Raw genomic sequence first — 21993 nt, 5'->3', positions numbered from 1 at the left:
CACGCCGTGCGAAGTGACAGCGCGACGCCCGCCCTCCCCTCACGGCGGTCCCTCGCCTCCGCCGGCAGCCCCGCCTCCCACCATGCCCAACATGGCAGCTCCACCCGCCCGCCACACTCAAGATGGCAGCCGTCTTGCAGCCGGCATCTCGCCCGAGTCCCACCCCAAATGGCAATCGGGAGCGTTCTTTGTTCCTTTTTCTGCGTTCCTCCCTCCGTGCTCATGGCGCCGAGGGGAAGTGAGGAAGCGGCGGAAGGCTTTGGAGAGCGGACTCAGCGGAGCGGAAGTCGCTGAGGTGGACGGAGGTGGCGGCGGGCAGCGACGATGAACAACAAATTCGACGCGTGAGTCGGCGGCGCGGTTCTCCTCGGTCCCTCTCACCACCGCTGTACGGGGCTGCGCGGCCCCGCTCCCTGCCGGCGGCTCCCCATCGCCGCCTCAGCGCCGGGCAGAGGAGACACGATGCGATGAGTCAGGGGCCATGCATAGCCGTGTTCCTTCCCCCGGAGTCCGGCCCGGCCCTGCGCGCGTGCTGCAGCCTGGCCTTGAGGGGATTCGGTCCTGTGGGGTGGGCTCAGTGCGCCAGCTGCACACCCTCCTGGCGGGGCATCCCTTGCCGTGCAGCGCCATGGGGCAGGCCGGCTGTGGAGTGCTGGCCACCTTTTGGCAGCGCTTCTCACTCATCTTTTCGGACCCTTCACAAGGAATGGGGCAGGCGGAGAGACTTGTGGGGTGCTGTCGTGATGTCTGCTTGTCAGAGGGGCTGCCTCTCCTTAGGGCTTAGGGCGTGGAGAACTGAAGAGCAGCGAAGTCAGCAGAGTTATAGTGACAGGTCTTAATGGCTGCTGTCTGAGCGGTTAGAGACCCTGCCAAGTAGTTGGGGGTTTCTGTGACAGAGCAATGTATAGTATGAGCTGCTTGAGTTTGTCCTAAAGAGGCATTTAGTCGCTCACTTCTGCTTAAAAGTGTGTGCCTAAGATGCCGGTGATGGCCTCTGGGCATGCAAAGTAGTGCTAGTTTTTACTGTATGGGTTGAGCTGAGAAGCAGAGACTATTTGGACTTGGTATAAAGCTTCTGAGTTGTGCAATACAAGACTCACTGTCTTCACTCTTTATCAGATTGAAAGATGATGATAGTGGAGACCATGACCAGAATGAGGAAAATAACACACAGAAAGACGGTGAGAAGGAAAAAAATGATCGAGAGAAACCACAGACCACTACCAAGAGGAAGGTATGGTGCTGGCATCTGCATTCCATTGCTAAGGCGTGATGGGGGAGTGCTCAGTTAAAGCAGGAGGGAAATAAGTCTTGGTGGTCTGCGTGTGGTTACTGTGCTATCACTGTTGTAGTGAAGACATGGGTGCTACATTAGCATTTGGATAATCTGATGTGGCTCTTGGAGGTATTTCATCGGAGGGGTGAATACTTCCTTCATAAATGCAGTTTATACTCTGCCAGACTTTTGAACAGAAGTTAGAAGTAAAGCTTTGTTTCCCAAAAAAACTTTTTATTGGGAGAGGACATGGAGGAAGGACTGATTGAGAGGGGAGCAGTGGCTTGCAGTTGGTTTGCCAGGCTGTGTTTGTGCTACTCTTGAAATAACTCATATATATCATAGCCTACTTGAGAAGACCTATATCCATCCTTGATCACAGTATACTAGGGGTTGGAAGGGCCCTCTTGAGATCATCAAGTCCAAGCCCCTTTGTTGTCCTCTGACTTTTCTTTTTTTTTTTTTTTTTAATCTTGTGCTTAGGAAAGCTATTCTGTCTAAAGTAATGCAACCCTTATAAAAATGTCATGGGCAGGAGAAGAGTAGAGATGTAAGTAACTCCTGTGGTAATAGCACATGACACAAGATAAGATCTTTTTGTTTGTTGTTTTCTGTCAGTCTTGACTCTTGTTAGCCTCTAATGAGAACTCTAATGAGTTCTTGTTAGCCTCTTTTATGCTCAGTAGAAGTCTTTTTAATCAGAAATGGGCGCTTTGGAAATTGAAAAATGATCTCTGGTCACTGCTAGCTATGAGTTCTGCCAAAGGTGACATAACAGGTTCTAAGACTAATCTTCTCAGAGTGCTAGGGTGTTGGTTGCTTAAGGGAGTTGGTGCCACCAAAGAGTTATAATTGCTTTTGAATCATGGTTTAATCAGGATGGATTTTCTTCCCAGAGGAGGAGTGCCTTATTTTTTTTTCCCCAATTTTACAACTCTTTTTTGTTTTGTCTTTTTTGCCTTTGAGACAGGCACAAATACTAAAGGAAAATTTAGTAATACAGCCTGTAATAGTTATGAGCATTGCTTTTTTGGTGATGCTCTCCTGAGTTACTTTTCTTCCTTAGTCATCCCTGCTCTACAAATACCTTGCGTTCTTTGAAGCAGTCAGCTGTTGTTAGCCTGGATGTTAGGGGTTGGAAGGGACCTCTGAAGATCATCAAGTCCAACCCCTCAGCCAGAGCAGGACCATAGAATCTAGCACAGGTCACACAGGAATGCCTGCAGATGGGTCTTGAAAGTCTCTAGAGAAAGAGACTCCACAACCTCTCTGAGGAGCCTCTTGTAGTGCTCTTGGACCCTCACAGTGAAGAAGTTCTTCCTCATGTTGAGCTGGAACCTCCTGTGCTGTAGTTTATATCCATTGCCCCTTGTCCTATCCCAGGGTGTAAATGAGAAGAGGCTATCCCCTCCCTCTTGACACCCAGCCCTCAGATATTCATAAACATTTATTAAATGCCTTCTCACTTGCCACTTCTCCAGACTAAAAGCCCCAGGGCTCTCAGCCTGTCCTCATCGGGCAGTGCTCCAGTCCCTCAGTCATCCAGGTAGCCTTCTGCTGGACTCTCTCGAGTAGATCCCTCCCCTCTTGAACTAGGGAGCCCAGAACTGTAGGCAATATTCCAGGTGAGGTCTCACCAGGGCAGAGCAGAGGGGGAAGAGAACCTCCCTTGATCTGCTGGGCACACTCCTCTTAATGCACCCTATTTCAGACTCTAATCAGAGATAGTATTTGTCTGTAAAAACAAGGATGAGTTGTTTGGCTTATGGTCCATGAAGGCAGGAACACATGGACCTCTGATGCTGTAGGTGTAATTTTTCCCATTCCCTGTTTTGAGGAGCATGTAAAGGGTAAGCAGGTGTTTCTGTTCTGCAGGCTGTCGTCCCAGGGCCGGCAGAGCACCCCTTGCAGTATAATTACACCTTCTGGTACTCCAGACGGACGCCCGGGAGGCCAACCAGCTCACAGAGTTACGAACAGAACATCAAACAGATCGGCACCTTTGCCTCCGTGAGTACCTCCCTGCTCTTGTGTCACTTCGTCGTGGCTGGCTTGCTCCCTCTGTGCTGGGTGTATGCACGTGCAGGCTGTGCTCTTGTAGTCAGAAACAGAGGAGAGGGAGTGATACGTCATGACTTACATCTGAGTTCTTGAGTTACCTACAGCAGGTGACGTGTCTTAAGCAGTCCTCCTCTGCCCTGTGCCAGACATCTGTGCCTTCAGTAATGATGGTAGCTGGAATAATGATAGAAAATGAAAAGAACTTCCATGTAGCTTAAATCTGCCAGCTGGAGCAGAGCTTGAGAGGTAAGCGAGAGAAGAAAGGAACAGCTTTTCTGGAGGCAACACAGATGTGAAGCAAAGACCATACAGTTGCATGTCTCCCCACTTCCCTCCTACCCACATTTCTTCCGCTTCTTCCCTGCTCCTGTCTGTACCACAAAGACTGTGTTTGGAACAAGCACCTGGTGTGTTGTATATACAAGCAGCTATTGTCTCTCTGGCCTGTTGTCTGTCTGGAAGTCATGACTGACGTACAGTTTGATATTGCAGTGAAGTTCACTTAGAGGGAAATTGCTCTCGCTTTCCCTTACCACCATTTGTGGTTGTTTATTCCTGTAGTAAAATGTACCAGCAGTGTAAAACCATCACTAAAATCCCAAGATACAAAAGCAGAACACGTCCCTGTTGCAGAGGCACCGCATACAAGACCGTTCTCAAGGCCAGCAAATGCTGGCTGCTTTGGGGGGTTGGTTTGTTTTCTTTTTAAATCTAGTGTTTGTCCCAGATTTTCTGGTGTACCTTGCAAATGTTAATTTTGCCCATCAGTAGATCTGTCTTCTGCCATGTGAGAATTTATAAAAACGTCCCTTAATCCCTTCTGGAGGCTGTAAAAAAAAAATATGCCTGGCTGGGCTGTGTTACTGCATCAACACAGGATGAGAGTGGAAAGAGCAGCTCTAAGCCTATCATCATGGGTAGTTACTGCTCCTATTCCCATCTGAGTGAGTACTTTTAGTTCAGTGAATGAAAAATGTGGCGCTGTTTGATTATCTGGCAATAACTTTTCAGTCTGCTAAATCAGCGTAGACTTAATGTTGATTTCTTTTCTTGCTCCTTAGGGGAAAAAACTCCAGACATTCTATTGTCTGTTTGCTGCAAAGAGTAAGTTCTAGAGTTTGGTTAGGATGGTGAGACTGGCCAGCAGATCTGATAATGTGTTTGGGTCCAAATTCTGTTTGATGATGAGGAAGAACAAGCTTCAGACAAGTAGTCTGGTGTCTAAATCTGTGTTCAGATTTACTCTTCGCTTTTCAGTAGAAGGCTCTAAAAGCTTTTGAGCGCTGGCCGCTAGAGGGCATATTCACACGGTGCTAGAAGGTAATTTCCACACTGCATTTAGATGTGTCTGAAAAAAATAGATTGCTTCTGACCCCACCTCAGTCTTGGTTCATAATTTTATTGGCTAGGAAAGCACAGTCTTGCTTGGATGGCAGAGGTCAGAGGTTGGAGCAGAATTCCAAGTGCTGACCAAGTCGTTAAGGTCATTGACAAAGTTCTTTGGATGGTGTTTGACCCCTGCAGCTTCACTGTTGACCTGCTTAATAGCTATTGTCTTACTGAACAGAGTCCTCCTTAAATATGTAAATTAGCATAATCTCTGTCAGTGCCTTGGTTTGTTTTAGAGATCCAGCCTCTTTAAAGTCTTTTCATATCCAGAAATCTCAAAGGATAAATATGTTATTTTTAAGAATTAGAAAAGATAATTCCCTTGCCTTCTGGCCAGAATGTCTGAAGTAGATTCAGGGGTGCAGAATGGAAACTGGTCAAAGTGAGTGGACCAAATGAATCATGGCAGATTGGAAAAGGAAATAAGAGGTATTTAATAAAAGCTCTGAGTGGTGCCTGAAGATCTTAAACCTGGATACAGTAAAATTAAATTAACAAAACCAAAGTTTCATTTGGAGACTCCTGGGGAGTCTCCATGATCACAGGAAGCAGTGGTAAATGCAGGGCTGATGTGTGTAGTGTGGAGAGGCTTGGCTGTAGCTGATGCCCTTGAGACAACCACTAACTGAAAGGTGAGGCAGTAGAATTACAAGATACACTTGGCAGTGTTTTCCAGAGCAGCAGTTATCTTAGTGCAGGTCTCTTTAGACAAACATCAACTGACTTTGGAGCCACCTGATGATTATTTCAAGTCTTCTGGTAATGGAGCCAGTCAGAAATAGACACCCAAGCTCTGATCTTACCACTGCTTTCTGGATATACTAGCTGACGCCCTTATGACAAGAAAGTAGAACTGAAGAGGGAAAGGTGACTCTGGCCAGCCTGTGTAGAAAGGGCAGCCTGTCTCTAGGAATCTTGGCTGTGAACAGTTTGAGCAGCCTTGTTCTGTGGTTTGTGTCATTGCAGGTGGAGCAGTTCTGGCGGTTTTACAGTCACATGGTACGTCCTGGGGACCTGACAGGCCACAGTGACTTCCATCTTTTCAAAGAGGGAATCAAACCCATGTGGGAGGTGAGTTGGAGCTCTCATTTCTGCCATGATATTTGCACAGAGTATTCTGGAGGGAACCTCCCACAGCGAAGGGACTCTTGTTATTAAATGGCACTGCACTTCTCTAGGGTGCAGTCCTTTCTTCTGTGTTTCCTGTAAACTTGTCCTCAGAACTTTGTCCCATATAACCTAGCAGTCCTGTGACTTGCTGGCAGAGGAGAGGGAAGATGCAGGGAGTAGTTAGCTGCGCTTTCCAAAGGTTGTGGAACTGCCTTTGCATCTGGGTTCAGAGGATCTCTGGGCAATATTCACTACAGCCCAATGAGAGAGGGACGCCAGCTAAGCTCTGTGCCTCCTGATATAGACACTTGCCATTTATTGTAGCTTTGTCCAGTGACAGCAGTGTGGGACTTTCCTCTAGAAGGGCTGGACTTCTGTAAGTGAAAGTCAGCAAATCTTTTCAGAAGCCAACCTGCCTTTTTCAGACAAGGAGGGAAGAGAAGGTGCATATGATAAAAGCCTACAGCTGTGTGTAGGGCTGGAGATGGAAAGAAGGTTTAGCCCTTCAGTTGCTTTTCTTTGTTCCGAGGTACTTAGTTTGCTTCTGTTCATTCCTATCCAAATCTGTTTAAAAAAGGAAGAAAAAAAAATACTCTTTGCCTAGCAAATCATTCTTCCAGTTCCTGGCCCGCTTCCAACAATGACCAAGACCATTCTCAATATGAGGATTTTATGTGTTGTGCTGAAGTATCTAATTAGGCTGCTTGGTCCTGAGAAATTTATATGTGACCCTAGTTGGCAATTATTTGAAGCAAGGTGTTTTATAGCCAGTTACTGCAGATAGAATTTATATAAAATGTTTAACCCTCTTTGGACTCCTGGTGAGCTGACTGGCTCTGATAATGTGTCAACCAGAGAGTCCACAAGTAAATCATAACAGAATTTCTTTAAAGCATTTCCCTGTAGCCATTCTAAGATGGAGGTGGAGAAATTCTTTTGTTTCTTCTGGTCCCATTCCCTTCTTGTAGTTGTAAAAGAGGACTTGGAATCTTACTGTTGGCCTTCCCCTTTCTGCTTGCTTTTCAGGGCTTTGTGCTCCTTTTCTCATCCAAACTAATCCTTACTTGCTCTTGTTCTTGTAGGCACATGTGTTATATTTACCTCTTATCTTTTTCTGGATCCATCTGTGCCTTTTCTGGGTAAAGTCAGAAGCACTAAGCATAATGTTCCCTGGTGATTTACTGGGCTGCATATCATTATTATTCTGGTAAAAGGAAATCAAATGCTTGACTGAACCGAAGCTTGTTTAACCTAGAAGAAAACTAACAATAACCATAAAGCACACAATACAGCATTTGCCTCCCAATCACTGTTCTCTTTTTAGCTTTTGAACCTGCTTAAACCACCTTTGAAATATTTTGAGCAATATCATTTTCTCTTTTGACTCCCATTAGTCATTGTGGAAAGTTTGAGGAGTTAAACTCAACTCCCTGCTTAAAGGCTGAACCCTTGACAGCATAATTCTTAAAATGAGATGTTCACAACTTGGAAAACAAGGACACTTAGTCAGCAAATAGTTTGCATCTTATGGGATTGCATCTTGTTCCTGGAACTCGTGTTGATTTGGATTCTTCACCATGCATGTGGCTGCTGTCATGCTTTGAGGTTTGTCTAGAGCTGACACCTTCCCCTTCAGTACAGGCTTTAGCACACACCTGATAACTGTGAATCTGAGTGCTGCTGTTCCACTGGCACTTCCATGTTTGCTCAGGATTCCTTCATTAGCACTTGCTGTCTCTGAGACCACACAAATGTTAGTTTTATCTAAGCCCTAGAGAAGCTTTAAGGCTGAAGTAAAGTTAACATTGTTTCATTAAGGGTTGGGCTGCCTTTCCTAACGTCTTTAAGGTGTGTCCCACCTTGGCAGAGGGGATTTTGCCAGGGATGCCCTGTGTTTTGCAGTCCCTTCTGAGTTACCCCTTGTTTTTCTTTGTTTCTGTCTTAGACCTGTCTTCCCTTTCCCTTCCTAACTGCCACGTCTTTGGCTTGTTCCTACCTCTCTCTTCAGCTGTGGATGGAATTTGTTCCCTTCTCACCTTATAAGATTTCCCAGCTACAGTGTTGTACAAGAAAAAGCCACAGCCTTCTGCACAGAGGAGGAGCTGCTCTTTGACATAGGTGTGCGTTCTGTGAAGCAGGAGAGGCTGTAGAAGTTTTCAGCTCCTTTTCAGGTGCAACATATGGAATCACAATATTGAGGTGACAGACTGGGTGCTTAGCATCAATTTTTTTTCTTTACTCTTTCCCCTCATTTTTGGTTATTTCCCTGGATCACAGCAGCCTGGAACAAACATTCAGCTATATGACATGTGATAATGTCAGTGGTTCTCAGAATGGACTGGTTCTTTCTGAATTAACACAACTTGTGACCCCATTCCTAGAAATGTGGAAGGAAAACATTTATCAGCTTTTCACTTGCTTTTAAATACCACTTTGCCAACTCTTTCCCTGCCTTTCATGTTCTGTGATGAGGGATTTTTCCTGTTTTTCAAACAGACCTACAGATGATTAGACAAAAGGGAAATCAGGCTCAGGTTTAGGAACAGTTTTAAGGTCCTCGCCTCTGGTTCTGTGTGCAGATTGGTAGGCTGCTGTTAGTCTGTGTTAGTGGGATCAAAACACTAGAGCTCTAGCCTTCAGTGCATAGAGATTCATCTGGAACGCTGGGAGTCACTGTTTCAAGTACTTTGTATTCAAAGTAAGTGCTGTACCTCTGGCTCTGCTTGTATGGGGGAGAAGTGAAATGCTTCTGCTTGAAAATGCCTCCATTCTGTCCCTTGCCCCACCCAATCAATATCTGCTCCTGTCTGTGGCTCTGCTGTCTTGCAGAAAGCAGAAAAACAGCTAGGAGAAAACAAATCAATTTCTTGCCCCTCTTCCTAGGATGATGCCAACAAAAATGGTGGTAAATGGATTATCCGCCTGCGCAAGGGCTTAGCGTCACGATGCTGGGAGAACCTCATTCTGGCAATGCTGGGAGAACAGTTCATGGTGGGGGAAGAAATCTGTGGGGCAGTCGTCTCTGTCCGGTTCCAGGTAAGTGCTTCTGAGAGCTGGCTTGTACTTCCCTTTGGCAGGGCTACAAAAAGTGCCATCTGCTTACCCCTCACGTGCTGTTCTGTAGGAGGATATTATCTCCATATGGAACAAGACAGCCAGTGACCAGGCCACGACAGCCCGGATACGCGATACGTTACGAAGAGTGCTCAACCTACCTCCCAACACCATCATGGAATATAAAACACACACTGATAGCATCAAGTACGTGTGGTGGCAGGGGGAGGGCCTGCTGCTGGTTGCATGCGTGCTTGAGCAGTTTAATGCAGGTCACAGGAGCTGGAAGAACCGCTCACGTGCGTTAGGGCTTCACTGCAAACCGTCACACAAACAGCAGTGCTCGCTGCCAGCGCGCTTGGAAAGCACAATACCTGCATTGCTTTTGTGCTGTTGTTAGGGACTTTTGGTTCTAATTGCAAAAACTTCTCTTTTTTTTTTTTTTTTTTTTTTTTGCAGTGTTATGGTCCAGGTTTTTTTTGGGGAGTTTGTTTTTTTTTTTTTTTTAGTGATCCACCCAGCATGTCGCTTGGGAGATGGGCAGCCCAGTGTGGGACTCTGGCTTGATCGATTCAAAGACAAGATTGCAGTCGAGGGGGGACAAGATCATTTGAATAAACAGAGATTCTAGGGAATAAAGTGCGGAAGCTAACAGGGATTTATAGTGCCATTAGACTTATAAATGGTCTTGGGAAAGTGCTGTGTGAATTTACAGTGCTGTACAAATGATTTCTAATCATAATAAACGTCGTATATTAAGTCTTCCAGGCCCTGGTGACAGAGGCTCTTTAACAAGACTGGAAGATCATGGTACACAGAGAGGACAGCTTGTATTTTTAAAAATAAACCTATTGTAGCTTACCATACCAGGCCATTCATGGTGACTTATTTCCCACAAAGTGACAAAAAATTGCATATATAGGTATTAGTTAGAGGTTAATAATGTAATGTTTTTTTTTTCCTTTTACTCTTAAGCATATTCTAACCCAATACACTGATTAGGTCATATTGGTTAAATTAACACTTGAAAAGGTGTCCCTGGAAAAAGAAGTGAAACAAATTAATATAGCATTGATGGAGCAGTAAGCTTTCTAATCTAGCCCATAATCAGGGTGCAAGTACCTTTCATGACTTCCTTTCATTATGCTAGCTTGTTCTTTCCTTATAATCACCCTGTCAGCAGTGTGCTGTCAAACAGTTTGGTGAGATACAGCTAGCTTCCAGCTGTGTCAAATTTTAAGTGTGGGTCACTAGCAGTAATACAAAAGTCTCATTTAAACTGCCTGTAGGCATCTAGTGTTTCGTGTGGCCTTCCCTTCTGTGTGCATGGGAAAGAGAAGGGAAAGAGAAATTATTATTATTAAGCTGAATCTTTTCCAGGCAGCTTTGGTTTCTGAAAGTTGCCACTTCTGTTGTCGAAACCTCATATTCGTGGTTTTGCCAGTAACATTTCTCAAGCATTTTTTGCCAGGAGAGGGCACTATCGACTCTGTCCACATTAGGAGATAGCAAAGTGCTCCAGTGGACACAACGGGGTATTCTACTCCTGTTCAGCAGCAGACTGCAGGCTGTGGTGATATGGCTTCATGATGGAAGCAGTGAGGTGTTTGACTTCTCTCAGTCTCTCCAGGGGAAAGCTGTTTACTGAGCCACCGATCCTGAGCAGTGGTGGTTCATATAGCAAGGTTAGAATGGAAATGTTGTGGCCTTTCCCTTACAAGCTATCACCACCAGCACTTCCTAGCACAGAGAATGCTGCTATAGCAGTGTTTGTAACTGTCCTTGCTCTGGCAGGACTGATCCTTAAGTTAAGTATCCAATATTGTGGTCTTATTTCCCTGCTCAATGTAATGTGCCATACTTGCTGCCTTTACTATCAAAGTTTCGTTTGTGCTTCTGATGTTTGGTGCAAAATAAGCTTGTCCAAGAGTAACAGGTGTTTGTGGAATCAAATTTAGTAGTTCAGATTACAGCTGGGAGTAATTCTTAAACAGGGGTGGTCTGGCTTGTCTCCCACTTACTCTTCTGGGAGTAGGAGAAGAGGGATAGTCAGGAGTTGGTTTGGTGTCCTAGTAAGGTAGACCTAAGCAATTAACCTTCTGCCATGCAGAGGATCACGAGAGCTGTTTTTTTCCCGTTGCCTCTCTTGAGCTCTAGCAGTCCATTTGCAGTCTTCTGTTGGCACTGGTGTAAATTCAGAGCAGAACTACTTGTCAGTGGAGTTTCTATGTGGTGATGCATGGACCGACTTCTCGTGCCTTCCTCGCATGGTACCAGTGGGCAGCAAGCGACAGCAGCTGCAGAGAGGCGACGGTGCCTGCTTCCTTGACAGAGAAGAGCAGGACAGCCCCAGCTTTCAGTCTGACTCTTCTTGGCTATGCTTCATATCATTAAGGTTCTCTCACTAATGAAGAATCTCTTGTGTAACCAGTTCTATCCTCCATAAAGCCTGGCTCCTTTTCCTCAGCCATCTATCAAGCACTGTTGAAATAGTGTCCGTCATGAATAAACTCCACTTACGCTGCGCGTGCACCATGTGATTGATGACCGGGGAGGGCTTTCCAGCAGCACTCTGCATTCGCGCTCTGCCTCTGCTTTATGAAAGGCTCTAATGGAAGAGCTGTGCCGTGGGCTTTGTCAGGGCTGCCTTTCTAGGGGGGCTCGCAGCGTTTTTCATTTGTATGGGCTGCATCTCTCCACTAGAGCTCTGCTCATGTGCAGTGTTTGATTGGCATTGATTGTGCTTCAGGGAAGGGAGCACGCTTAGCGAGAAAAGAACAGGCGTTTCTCAAAACCTTGACTTTTAGGTAGTGAATTGACCTGGATTAGCTTTTGACACACTGTAAATGAATGCTTCTGTAGAAATTGCTAGCATGGCCCTTGCTGTGGAACCTGAGCCCTGTGTTTCAGGTTTTATATATTCCTTTTGTGATGATGCATTTCATGTTAACTCATTTTTAGACACCATTTTTCATGAGTTGTCAGTGAGGCTGGAGTCCCTTTTGTTTCAGAAAGTGGTGGTGCTGCCAAGCTGCATTGGAAAAGTATCTGTTGCTTCACAGTTATTCCAAGGAGCTATTCTGCATTCTGTCCTTTCTGCTCTCGGTGGTGGGGCTTGTGCATTTAGCTAGATAAGCAGATCTTTCATTGCAATTTTCCTGTGTTTGTCCTTTCTCTTGCTTGTGATATTGAGAAGCTGCCTAAATCCCAGTGAGTGGAAGGGTCAGCCTAGTCTGTATTAATTTCCAATCTTGCTAGAAGAGCTAGAACAATCTCTTGGACTTCTCTTAATTCCAGGGGATTTATAGTATCTTAGATGCTACAGTGCTGAGCACCTGAAAAGATGATGTGTGACATTGTGTGGGCTACCTCATTTCAGTAGCTGGAGAGAAGTAGCTTCTCTTTGTCCCCTAAGAGGTGGACTGAGAGAGGTGCACTCAGATGTAGTGAACCACTTAATAGGTTCTGTTCATCAGTGCTGTTAGTCTTGGAAGGTGGCATGGTCCATCAGTGACCAGGGGGTTATGAACAGTGCCACTCCCTGTGGTTTGGAATTGAGGAAAGCAACCAACCAACCTCTTAGTTTTGTTGCCTTAGGAGGTGCACTGTGCTTTTTTGGAAAGCTAAGTGGTGCCAGTCACAGCCTGCTCATACCTCAGTGAGGCCACCAAATATATTCCGGTGTCTGTAGGGAGTAAACTGCATTTGAGAGAGGGGTGGAAGAGAGTGATGGGTGTAAAGTTTAGGTTTTGAGCATTGCAGTGTGAAGCACTTGGCTGTCTTGCATAAACGTTCACCCTGCCTGGGGTCATCAGCCTTTCTTTTCCACACTGATAACTGTGTGGTCAGTGACTGTCTCCTCTCCTGGGAGCTCTTACCTGCAGCACCAGCCAGGAATCCCAGCCAAATTAACATTGCTTCATATGCCAGGAGAGGCCAGACCTGTGGACATACAACAGGCTGCTGCTGAGCAGGCTGCCCTGGAAGTATTTTGGTTGCTCTGTGAGCTTATGAATTGTCCTGTCAGCTCTAAAGCAAGGTTGCTCTTTTTGAAAACAAAGCTTCAGTTACTTGTAAGTGCCTGCTGCAGTGAGAGCTGAGTAGGGTTATAAAACTATCCTTTCCTTTCAAAGTCACCACTGATAACTAATGGGATGGCTCGAGTAAATGAGAGGAATAGTTGATCTTAATAGGGCTGGTGCTGGGTTCATTTCACTGCAGGCAGTTGGAGGAAATGGCCTCAGACTATGTTGTAGTTGGGAAAGGAACAGATACCTTATGGAGGGAATAAGGGCATGCACTGTAAGACAATCACAGGGTAAAGTTTCTGAGGACAAAAAAGTGAGGCATGAAGAACAGAAATCTACATGTAAGTGACCGATGTTAGGCAAGATCAGTGTCTGTAAGAGACTAAGCTGGTGTTGGAGTCCTTGTGAGGCCTCCCCTGTGGTTACATCAGAGTTCAGCTAATTCTGTAACTCATTACAGTTTCTGTTTGCTTGCTAATTTCCAAGACCATAGGAGAACTCCTCAGTGCTGCTTAGTTTCATTGTCTTTGTCTTTGATTGCAATTTAATTGGTATGGGCAATTGTCTGAAATCAGATGGTTTGCAAATGGGAATTATACACACTGTCAGTGGAGGGCAGGTTGTCTTGGGTCTTAGCAGCTCTAGAGAGCTATGTTATTTCAACTTCATTCCTTAAAGTCTGAGAGCAGGAATAAAAGCTAGAGGAGGATGGTGAGGTTCTGGATCTGAAAGCTTGTCCTCTTCTCCTGAGCCTCTGCAATACTGGCTTTAATTCATTTATCACTCCATTCCCCAATTCCAGTAATATTAGGGGGGTTGGAACTAGATGATCCTTGAGGTCCCTTCCAACCCTAACAATTCTATGATTCTATGAATTCCAGGTGCTGCAAGTTTAAGAGAGCTTCCCTAGACCTGGGCTTTGAAATGGTGGATTCATTGGTTGTCCTCCATCACGCTGTGATGTACTTTATTCAGAAGTGTCCATAACTTTGTGAAAGGCTTGCTTACCTTATTGGCCTGTCTCCTACTAAAAAAAAAAGTGACTATAACCTGTTTATTTCATATCTCTTTTCAAGGAGGTCAGTTCAGATGTGTTCATTTCAAGGTCATGATGGTGTCCCTGTTTGCCTTTGCTACAGATACTTTCAGATATGTGATAGAATTGTTTCAGGATAAAAGAATATCTTAGATTTTTTTTTTTTTTAAAGCTATTAGTTTTCAGGTCTCCCACAGAGCCCCTGACTTGCTTTGAACAAATCCCAACACTGATAGAACATGGGGAGCCCCCAGAAAGAGGCTCTGCTGCTCTGGACACTGTACCTGCAGAGTGTGGTGGGTGGTCACTGTGGTGGGAGGTTGCAGGCAGGCTGATGGAAGGGACAGCCCTTGGTGACTGTTGTGAGGGTAGCATGCACCATGAACTTGCTGTCTCTTTTTTTAGCTGGGAAAGGAGCTGTTAAGGAAGCAGAGCTGCACAGGGAAATGCTGAAGGGGAACAGCTAGGACTTAAAGATTGAGGGTGGTTGGAGAAAACAGAGCTGCTTGCATGGTAGTGATTTGGAAAGTCCCTTGAAGTGGCTGTGGCTGCTCTTCCTCTTTTTGCTGGAGTCTACAACAGTGGCTCCTTTTTGCTTCCCCCCTTCCTTCCCAACTTGGTAAGGATAAGGGGAAGCCCTGCTTGGGCAGTAGGGGAGAAGGAGGGAAGTTTCCACAGTTATGGGTCAGAAATCACAGAATCATAGAATGGTTTGGGTCTGGCTGGCTTTATTTAGCCTGCTAATGTTTCCATTTCCCATCTGTTTGATGGGAATAACCTCAGTGTTGGGCATCAATTCACTGAGTATCTGATCACTGCACAGACAGTATAGCAATAAGGTACTAAAAATGTCTATACATAAAAATAACCTCTTAGAGTCTGGCACCGTGCCTTTGGCGCGTCACAGGTCGTAAAGATTCTGCCAGACAAAATTAACTGGCAGCCGTGTTTGGTACCAAATGTGGAGCAGTTTGCTATTCTAGCACAGCTTAGGTACATTAGGGCAGACACATCCTGGTGAATTTTTCAGTCAAGTCAGCAGATAGTTGGAGTAATTAGTACTATAATATGTATGAGGGTCTTGGCTTAAAAATTCTTGGCTGGAAGAGCTTTTTCTCTGTGAGAAGGACTTGGCAGCTGAAGGACTATGTGCATGATGTTATTGGAATGTTGGAACAGGGAACTCCTTGGTTTGAAAGGGGTAATAAATTATTGATTATGTTGACAAATAATCTGTCCTTGTGATCCTTCTGCAGAGAAAAGAAGTTACGAGTTTGGGGAGAGCTGTGGGAGAGGAGAGAGAAGATGTGATTATGGGTGATGGAAATGTGGTAGAAATACAAGACATGGTAAGCTGGAGGGAAGACATGAATATGGAGACTTTTTGACAAGGTTGGAGATGTGCATAGCTTTCCAACTTGTATTCAGCAGCTAAGAGGGCTTTGTATCCAGAGTTTCTCTTTCATCTAACTTTCTTCTGGACCCACACACTGTCTAGTACCATGTGCTGACTGGGTGACATGGGCTGTTTTCCTTTCTGAAAAATTTCCTGGCCTTGTGGCCTTGAAGGGTGCTGTGTCTGGGGAGATTTGGGAGGAAAGTTCCCATTGAGGGACTTCGGTGCTTCCTCCTTGCTTAGAATGAGCCACTTGCAGGTATCTCTCCTCTGAGCAGCATAGTGCTGTAGGTCACTGTAGGTAAGCTGATTTGCAGATCTGACCTTGTATACTAGTGCACCACAGCTGTGCCCTGCATGCTGTACTAGTGCATCTGAGGCACCCTTTGCTGTCTTTCTACCTCACGTTTCCTTTGGCTCCAAGGGCTCATGTCTCAGGGTCAAGTGTAGATACCATGTAGCTTTGTGACTCCCATGGGTAACTGTTACTCACTTGTCCATTCTGGTCAGTATCAGGAGGATTTTGACCTGCAGGGGGTGGAGGGAGACTAAAGATAAAACCTAGGCAGATGTAGACAGGGCTCTCTTAGACCAACTGATCAGCTTGGTAGTTCACAGGAGCCTCTGCTGTGGGGGACTGTGGAGATTTAGTTTCTTCTTGGAAGTTTTGTCAAAGCGCTTTTGAACTGGGAAGAACTGGAATGTTTTGCCACTCAACAGGTTTGTACTGGTGATGCCAAAGTCAGTGATCGTTAGGATTTCACCTTCAGCACTTTCAAAAGAGGGATTTACTGTACTTTTGTCTGACAAGGCAGTGTCACAAATTCCAAACTACACATCACAGTGAAAAGCTTCTAGCTTCTGCCCCTTTTGCTGGGTTCCCAATGTCTGTGGTGTGCAGTCCTGCTGAGTGCACATGACAGGCACTCTGCTAGGATACCCTGTGTTTATTTGGGCTATGACTTTGACGGGACAAGAGCTTATGACACGTGAGCTACTTTTACAAATGCTGCTTTTGAGTCTGTGAGAATGAGGTAAGAGCCAGGCTGGTGGTCATTTTTTGGCACAGGTATTAACACAAGATTCCTGTTTCTGGACTCCCCTATTCTCTTGCAGTGGTCAGATGAGGCAATGCAGAAAATGAGATGTGAAGTAGCTGCTAAGTACCAGCAACAAAATCTGCAGTGTAGGCTGGGTTTATGACTGACCTGAGTTCCCTTTAAGGTCCCTCCAGTTCCGTGGGACTCCTTGGTTTTAGTAAATGGCTAGGCATGTGCTGTAGGCACCAGCACTGTTTTGATGGACATGGAGGACTATGAGGTTCTTTGATGTCTCTGATCCCAGAAGATAGTAGTCATGCTCACACTAACCTTGGCATCTATTCCCTGAGAGGGCTTTCAGTATTCTGCCTTCGTAAATCAGACAGCAATTTTTCAGTCTGCTAGCTTCGTCCGTCAGTAACATTCTCCACCAGGGAATGCAGCATTAGGCCTGGCCCTCTTAACTTACCTGAAACCATTTTCATTTCAAATAGCTGTGCTGTTTTTACTGGGTTGTCATTAACAATGCAGGTTCACAACAGGAAATGAGGCTTTCTAATAACAATTGGATTCTGCCGCCTGATCGAAGCATTTCGCAACAGCTAAGCCATGTGGCATTAAAAGAAGCCCCTTTTGGGGGGATTACTACATAGGCAGGCATGTGCTGAAGCATGAGGCCGGCGAGGGGCTGAGTTTAACCAGCCAAGGAACATGATAATCCTCCAGAAAGATGTAACGTCAGCTATTTTATTAGCAATAGGAAATGGATATTCCATTTTGTGACTTGGGAAGGTCATACCTGCCTCTGGGTATTAATGTAGCTATATCACCAGCAGCCAGTGGGAACGCTTCTTGTCTGTGCAGAACGTTGGAGCTGCCTCATGCTGTCAGATGTTTGGCTGGGTTTTAAGGATGCTTCTATCCACTAGGGCTATCAGAGAATATTGCCTTGCTCTCTGAAGACAAGTGCCTTTCAAACGCCATTGAATGTTTCTGCTCTCGTTAAAAGTTAAGAAGCCTTTGATCTGAAGTGCTGGTGGTTTTGGGGTTTTGTTTCATTTTTTTTTTTTTTTTTATTTTCTTCCCTCTGGCTTACCAGGGCCTGGGAGGAGTTTCATGGCCTGGTGAACAGCAGTGGCCGCTGATCGAACGCTCCCCCTCCCTCTGTCACACAGGGTAGGGCCTTATCTTTCTTCCTATGTGACTTCATGGCATACCTCTCAGCTTCCAACCCTCTTCCCATGTGCTGACATGTTTGTTCTCTTGCCTAGTGGGCCTGGTGGTGAGCCCATTCTGCTATTGAATCTCTCCTTGAGGTCAAAACGATTTTTCTTTTTTTTTTTTTTTTTTTTTTTCTGAAGACTGCCACATCCACCATAGTCTCCATTCACACAGCATTTTCTGTCATGATGCTGTGTGCTATTTTGCTAACGTGTCTTTCCTCTGCACAAGGCACTTTTATCCCAGACCTGATCCCAGGAGGCTGAGAGGTATGTCTTCAGCTTGGGTCTGTTGCCTAGGATTGATTGTAAGCAGATATGGAGTGGTAAATGAATGCTAAGCACATCCGTGTGATGGACACTGAGAGAGGTGCCTGGAGCTTGGCATATATGCCTTTGCTCTTGACAGTGGGCTGGAGCAGAATAAATGAGTCTGTCAATAAAAACTTGTTCAGGAAGGACACACAGTAGCTACTGTCTTTCGAAACAGTAATGCTGTGGTTAATGAGATGAAACCACCTGCTGCTTCGGGTAGTGGCAACCCCACCATGTGCAGACAAAATATCCAAGGTGAGCAAGCTCAGGGCTGTTGGTTTTCCCCTCCAGTGCCCACTTCCCCAGTGCATCCTTACAAAGGGCTAGCAGGAGGCCTGGCAATTTGAGTTGTGTTTGGTTGTAGCCAAGCAGGATTGCTGCACTGCTGCATGCCAAAGCAGAAGAACCTGCTGGGAGGAAGTGTGACAGTGCCCAGTCCCCACTCTGTGTGGTGTGTAGCTTCTCCAACACAGCCGAGTTCTGAGGGGCCACTGGGAATACCAAAACCTCCCTCCACAGCTGTGGGCAAGCAGTGTTCTCAGAGCTTGTTATGGGTGAAAATAATATCCATCTTTCCTCACAGCTTTTGCTTCTGTGAGGATCAGGGTTTACAAAACATTACACAGGCACCCAGTAGTGTTGTGGTTAGATGACATTCAAGTGACCTTCCAGGAGAGGAAACCAGCTTGCTTCATGAAATACCAGTTTCAAAAGGCGATCAGGATGCCAAGTGTGTAGGAAAACAGTGACAGAGTTGATTTTTAGCTCTCATCTGTACTGGGCTGTCTGTGCTGAGCAGGGAGAGTAGTGATGAGCAGAGGGCTTGGGGCACCCCAGCAAAAGCAAAAGGAGGGGAAGTGTAGAAACCTGTCTGAGAAAGAGCTACCCAAAGTGTGCTGTCCTCCTGAGGTAGATGCCATGGGTGAAAGTACAGTGTAGGATAGAAAGCCAAACCATTGTTGCAAATTAACCAGAATCCAGTTAATGAATCCTGAATCATGTTCCCAAGTGGCAGCACAGCCTGCTTTGCTGGCAAGCACAAAGGTGAACCCCAGTTTTCTGCAGATGGCCTCCAGCATGGTTTTTGCTGTCATGCCATAGCAGAATAACTTGCTTAACTCTCTAAAGGGTGTTGTTTACTTCCTTCTGCTCCTCCAGCCCTCCTCCTGGAGGTATTTCAGCACACCCTGGGCTGCGATGTTACAGCTACTGTGCAGCTCTTAGCAGCACACAGCATTAGATCAGGAGTTTAAGCAGGATTTTACAGTTGTGCAGCACCTTGCTTCTGAAGCTGCTGCCTTTGCTCTTCAGCACAACTCTGCCACTCTGGTGTGGTACGTGCTGGTGCAACCCTAGGTGTTTGGTTTGGACAACTTACTGCCCTGTCCCTGTTACGGGAAGAGCTGCCAAACCTATCCTCTCAAAATAATCATAATCTCCCTCATTTCCATTGGAGTTTAGAAAGACAGACCACCTTTCTGTTAATGTGTAAACAGGCTTTGCCTTTGCTGCTGCTCACAGGCTGGCAGTAAAAGCATCAACACAGGCTTCTGTAACCTGCCCCTTCTTCAGCTGCCATCATGTGCTGCAAGACTCTGGAAATGAAGGTGGTGGACCAGCAGTAGACCTTTCTTTGTCAGTAGCCTCTGCAACTCACTTGACTGTACTCATGTGAGTAAAAGCTGGTGAAGAAACTCTTCTATATAAACTTGAGGGAAACACCTTCTTCAGATCAGATATTATTCTAAGGTGGGAGAGACCAGAGAGCTAAACTTGTTGGCAGCATGACAGTAAAGGCATGAGAAGGTTGGACTGACAGTGTATTTGTGCTCCATGCAGAATCCCTGAAGACAAATGTTTGGGGAAAAAAGGGACCATGCAAGTTGTTTAAACACCAGCATCTATCAGGGAGTTTTCCAGAATCTTGTCATATGCTTTGCTCACAAGAGATGATACTTTTCCTGATGAATGGGGGTGACCCAGAAACTCCCCATGTTCCAAGTGCTCTGGAGCAGCAGGTTGACTTGTGTGAAAAGTCTATAGTTACAAAGTAGATCTGCTTAGGATGTTTAATGAGCATTGATTTGAGTGGCATACTGAGGTGGTAGCCATGGTGGGTGGAATGGGGGGAGTGCTGTGATCTGAAGGAATGCACACCTTTAACCTCTTTCTCCCCTCTGTTTTCCAGGGATAATTCAAGCTTTCGAAACACAAAAATCACATTGTGAGAACAAGAGCTGGCACTAAGCTCCTCTCCCCGTGTTGAAAGCACTGAGAGGTCTCCACCAGTGCCCTCTGACCTCTGAAGGGACTCACGGGCCGCTCTCTCGCACTCCTCCTTGGAGGAAGGATCCATCTGAAGCCCTCCAGCAGCGGTGTCAATAGAGGCTGATTTTGTCATACACAAACTTTTTTTTTAGCAGTGGGGTGGGAGGCCAACCTTTCAATTAGCAGCGTGCCCTTGGGGCCGCATCTTGCAGCACTTTCCTCTCTTTCTCTACCATGGCATGCAGGATCTCTGGGATTCTGCCTCAGTGTCAGAGCCTTTTGCTGAGGGATACCAGTATTATAAATCTCTCTGCAGCTGGGAGGAGCTTCCCAGTGGAGAGTTGGCCCTGTGGTTTTCAAATGCCCCCTTTCAGCTCTGCCAATAAATTATTGGGTCTCTTTGTTTCTTTCAGTCTCTTTCTTTTCTCTCTCTTTTTTTTTTTTTTTTTTTTTTTTTTTTGGCTCTGTCTAAAAACTGGTGGGATGGTATTTCTCTAGGCTGTGATAAGGCCCCAGGCCTGCTTCTCTCAGCTTCATAAAGTATCTTCCCTGCAAGCTGCTCATCTACATGAAGCAGCAAAGCACCTCAGCTGCCGGTGGTGGCCAAGCTTTGCTGTATTTGTGGAGTTATATGGACAGAGGAATTGAGATGCAACATTTTGCTTAAAAAATGAGGTGCTTGCTTAGTCTTTGTCCCTTCTTCATACTCCCTGGCTAGCAGTACATTCCACCCAGCCTCATTTGCTTGGGAGAGGGATGCAAGCTTCCCTTAAACTAGGACTAAGAGCTGTTTGGTGTTTACTTAGTTGCTTTGACTATGGCTCATTGGAGAGCCAGCAGTGCTGTGTTGGATCCAAGCAGTGCTGTGTTGGATCCAAGCAGTGCTGTGTTGGATCCAAGAAAGGGCTGAATGCGGGGCCTTGCCTGCTTCTGGGCTGTGCTGGAGTTTGCAAGTCTGGCCAGCTGGGAAACTAGAGCTCCAGTGAGTGTAGAAGAGAATGGTGTCCCGTACTGTCCCTCATACCTGCAAGGAAGCTATGAGCAGAAGAGGGGCTACAAGTGACCCTGTCCCCTGTACTCCAGGGTGAGGCCAGACTGATGGGTCGTTGCTTGGAAAAGCGTTGTGGCTACAATTCAGATGCCATAGAAAATAATAGGAGCTAATTATCTCCTCTGATTCTGCTTTACTACAGCTCTAATTGTACTCATTAACAGGTCCAGCCTTTTCCCCTTTTCCTTGGGGAATCACACAGTTGCCTTTTGATTTTAATAGATCCTTTACCTTGGGCCCAGGAAGGGAGGCTGTGGCCAAGCATGGGATACATCTCCTGCCCTACGTGCTCTGCACAGTCCTCCAGGAGAAGAGGTTGCTTGGGCCAATCTGGTTGTGACTGCAGAACTAGTGGCCCGTGTCTGGGACAATTACCAGCCTTTGGGACCAGGAGACCTTCAGCCTCATGACTCCAATTGCAAATTCCTTGTGTTATTATTGAAGTCTAGACTGAAAGCAGCCAGGACTGGCAGAGGAAACAGGTCAAAATATTCAGTCTTCTGGAGAGTTGTTTTCTGCAGTGCGGGTGTCAGTCCTAGGCTGCCTCTAGAAGCAGTGTGCTGACAGTGATAACTAATTGCTCCCTGTGGTTAGGCAGTTTGTGCCTGCTGGCACCTTTCTGGGCAGGGAACAGGGCAGTTCCCTGGGCTGTGATGGCATCGCTCTGGTTCTCAAGACTCCACAGTCCTATTCCTGTTCTTGCCACTGGTTTGTCCCCAGCTCTCAACCAAATGCTCTTTCCCAGGCAC

At 45.9% G+C, this 21993-nt stretch overlaps 1 protein-coding gene across 2 annotated transcripts; it reads left to right on the top strand.

The window, feature by feature from the left end:
- Positions 1-318: 318 nt before the first annotated feature.
- Positions 319-17535, top strand: EIF4E2 (eukaryotic translation initiation factor 4E family member 2). Of its 2 annotated transcripts, XM_054386040.1 has the most exons (7): positions 319-344; positions 1120-1234; positions 3152-3286; positions 5693-5797; positions 8720-8872; positions 8961-9097; positions 17490-17535. In XM_054386040.1, exons 1-7 carry the CDS (start codon positions 325-327, stop codon positions 17533-17535), a joined length of 711 nt encoding a protein of 236 aa, XP_054242015.1. In that variant the 5' UTR covers positions 319-324. The 2 variants fall into 2 exon arrangements, with proteins under 2 accessions (XP_054242015.1, XP_054242016.1); XM_054386041.1 differs by lacking the exon at positions 3152-3286.
- The last annotated feature ends 4458 nt before the right edge of the window (positions 17536-21993 follow it).

The sequence above is a fragment of the Indicator indicator genome, chromosome 13 (assembly GCF_027791375.1).
Source record: "Indicator indicator isolate 239-I01 chromosome 13, UM_Iind_1.1, whole genome shotgun sequence".
NCBI lineage: Eukaryota > Metazoa > Chordata > Aves > Piciformes > Indicatoridae > Indicator > Indicator indicator.
The sequence above is the reverse complement of the archived record's forward strand: the minus strand, read 5'-3'. Positions and strand labels throughout refer to the sequence as shown.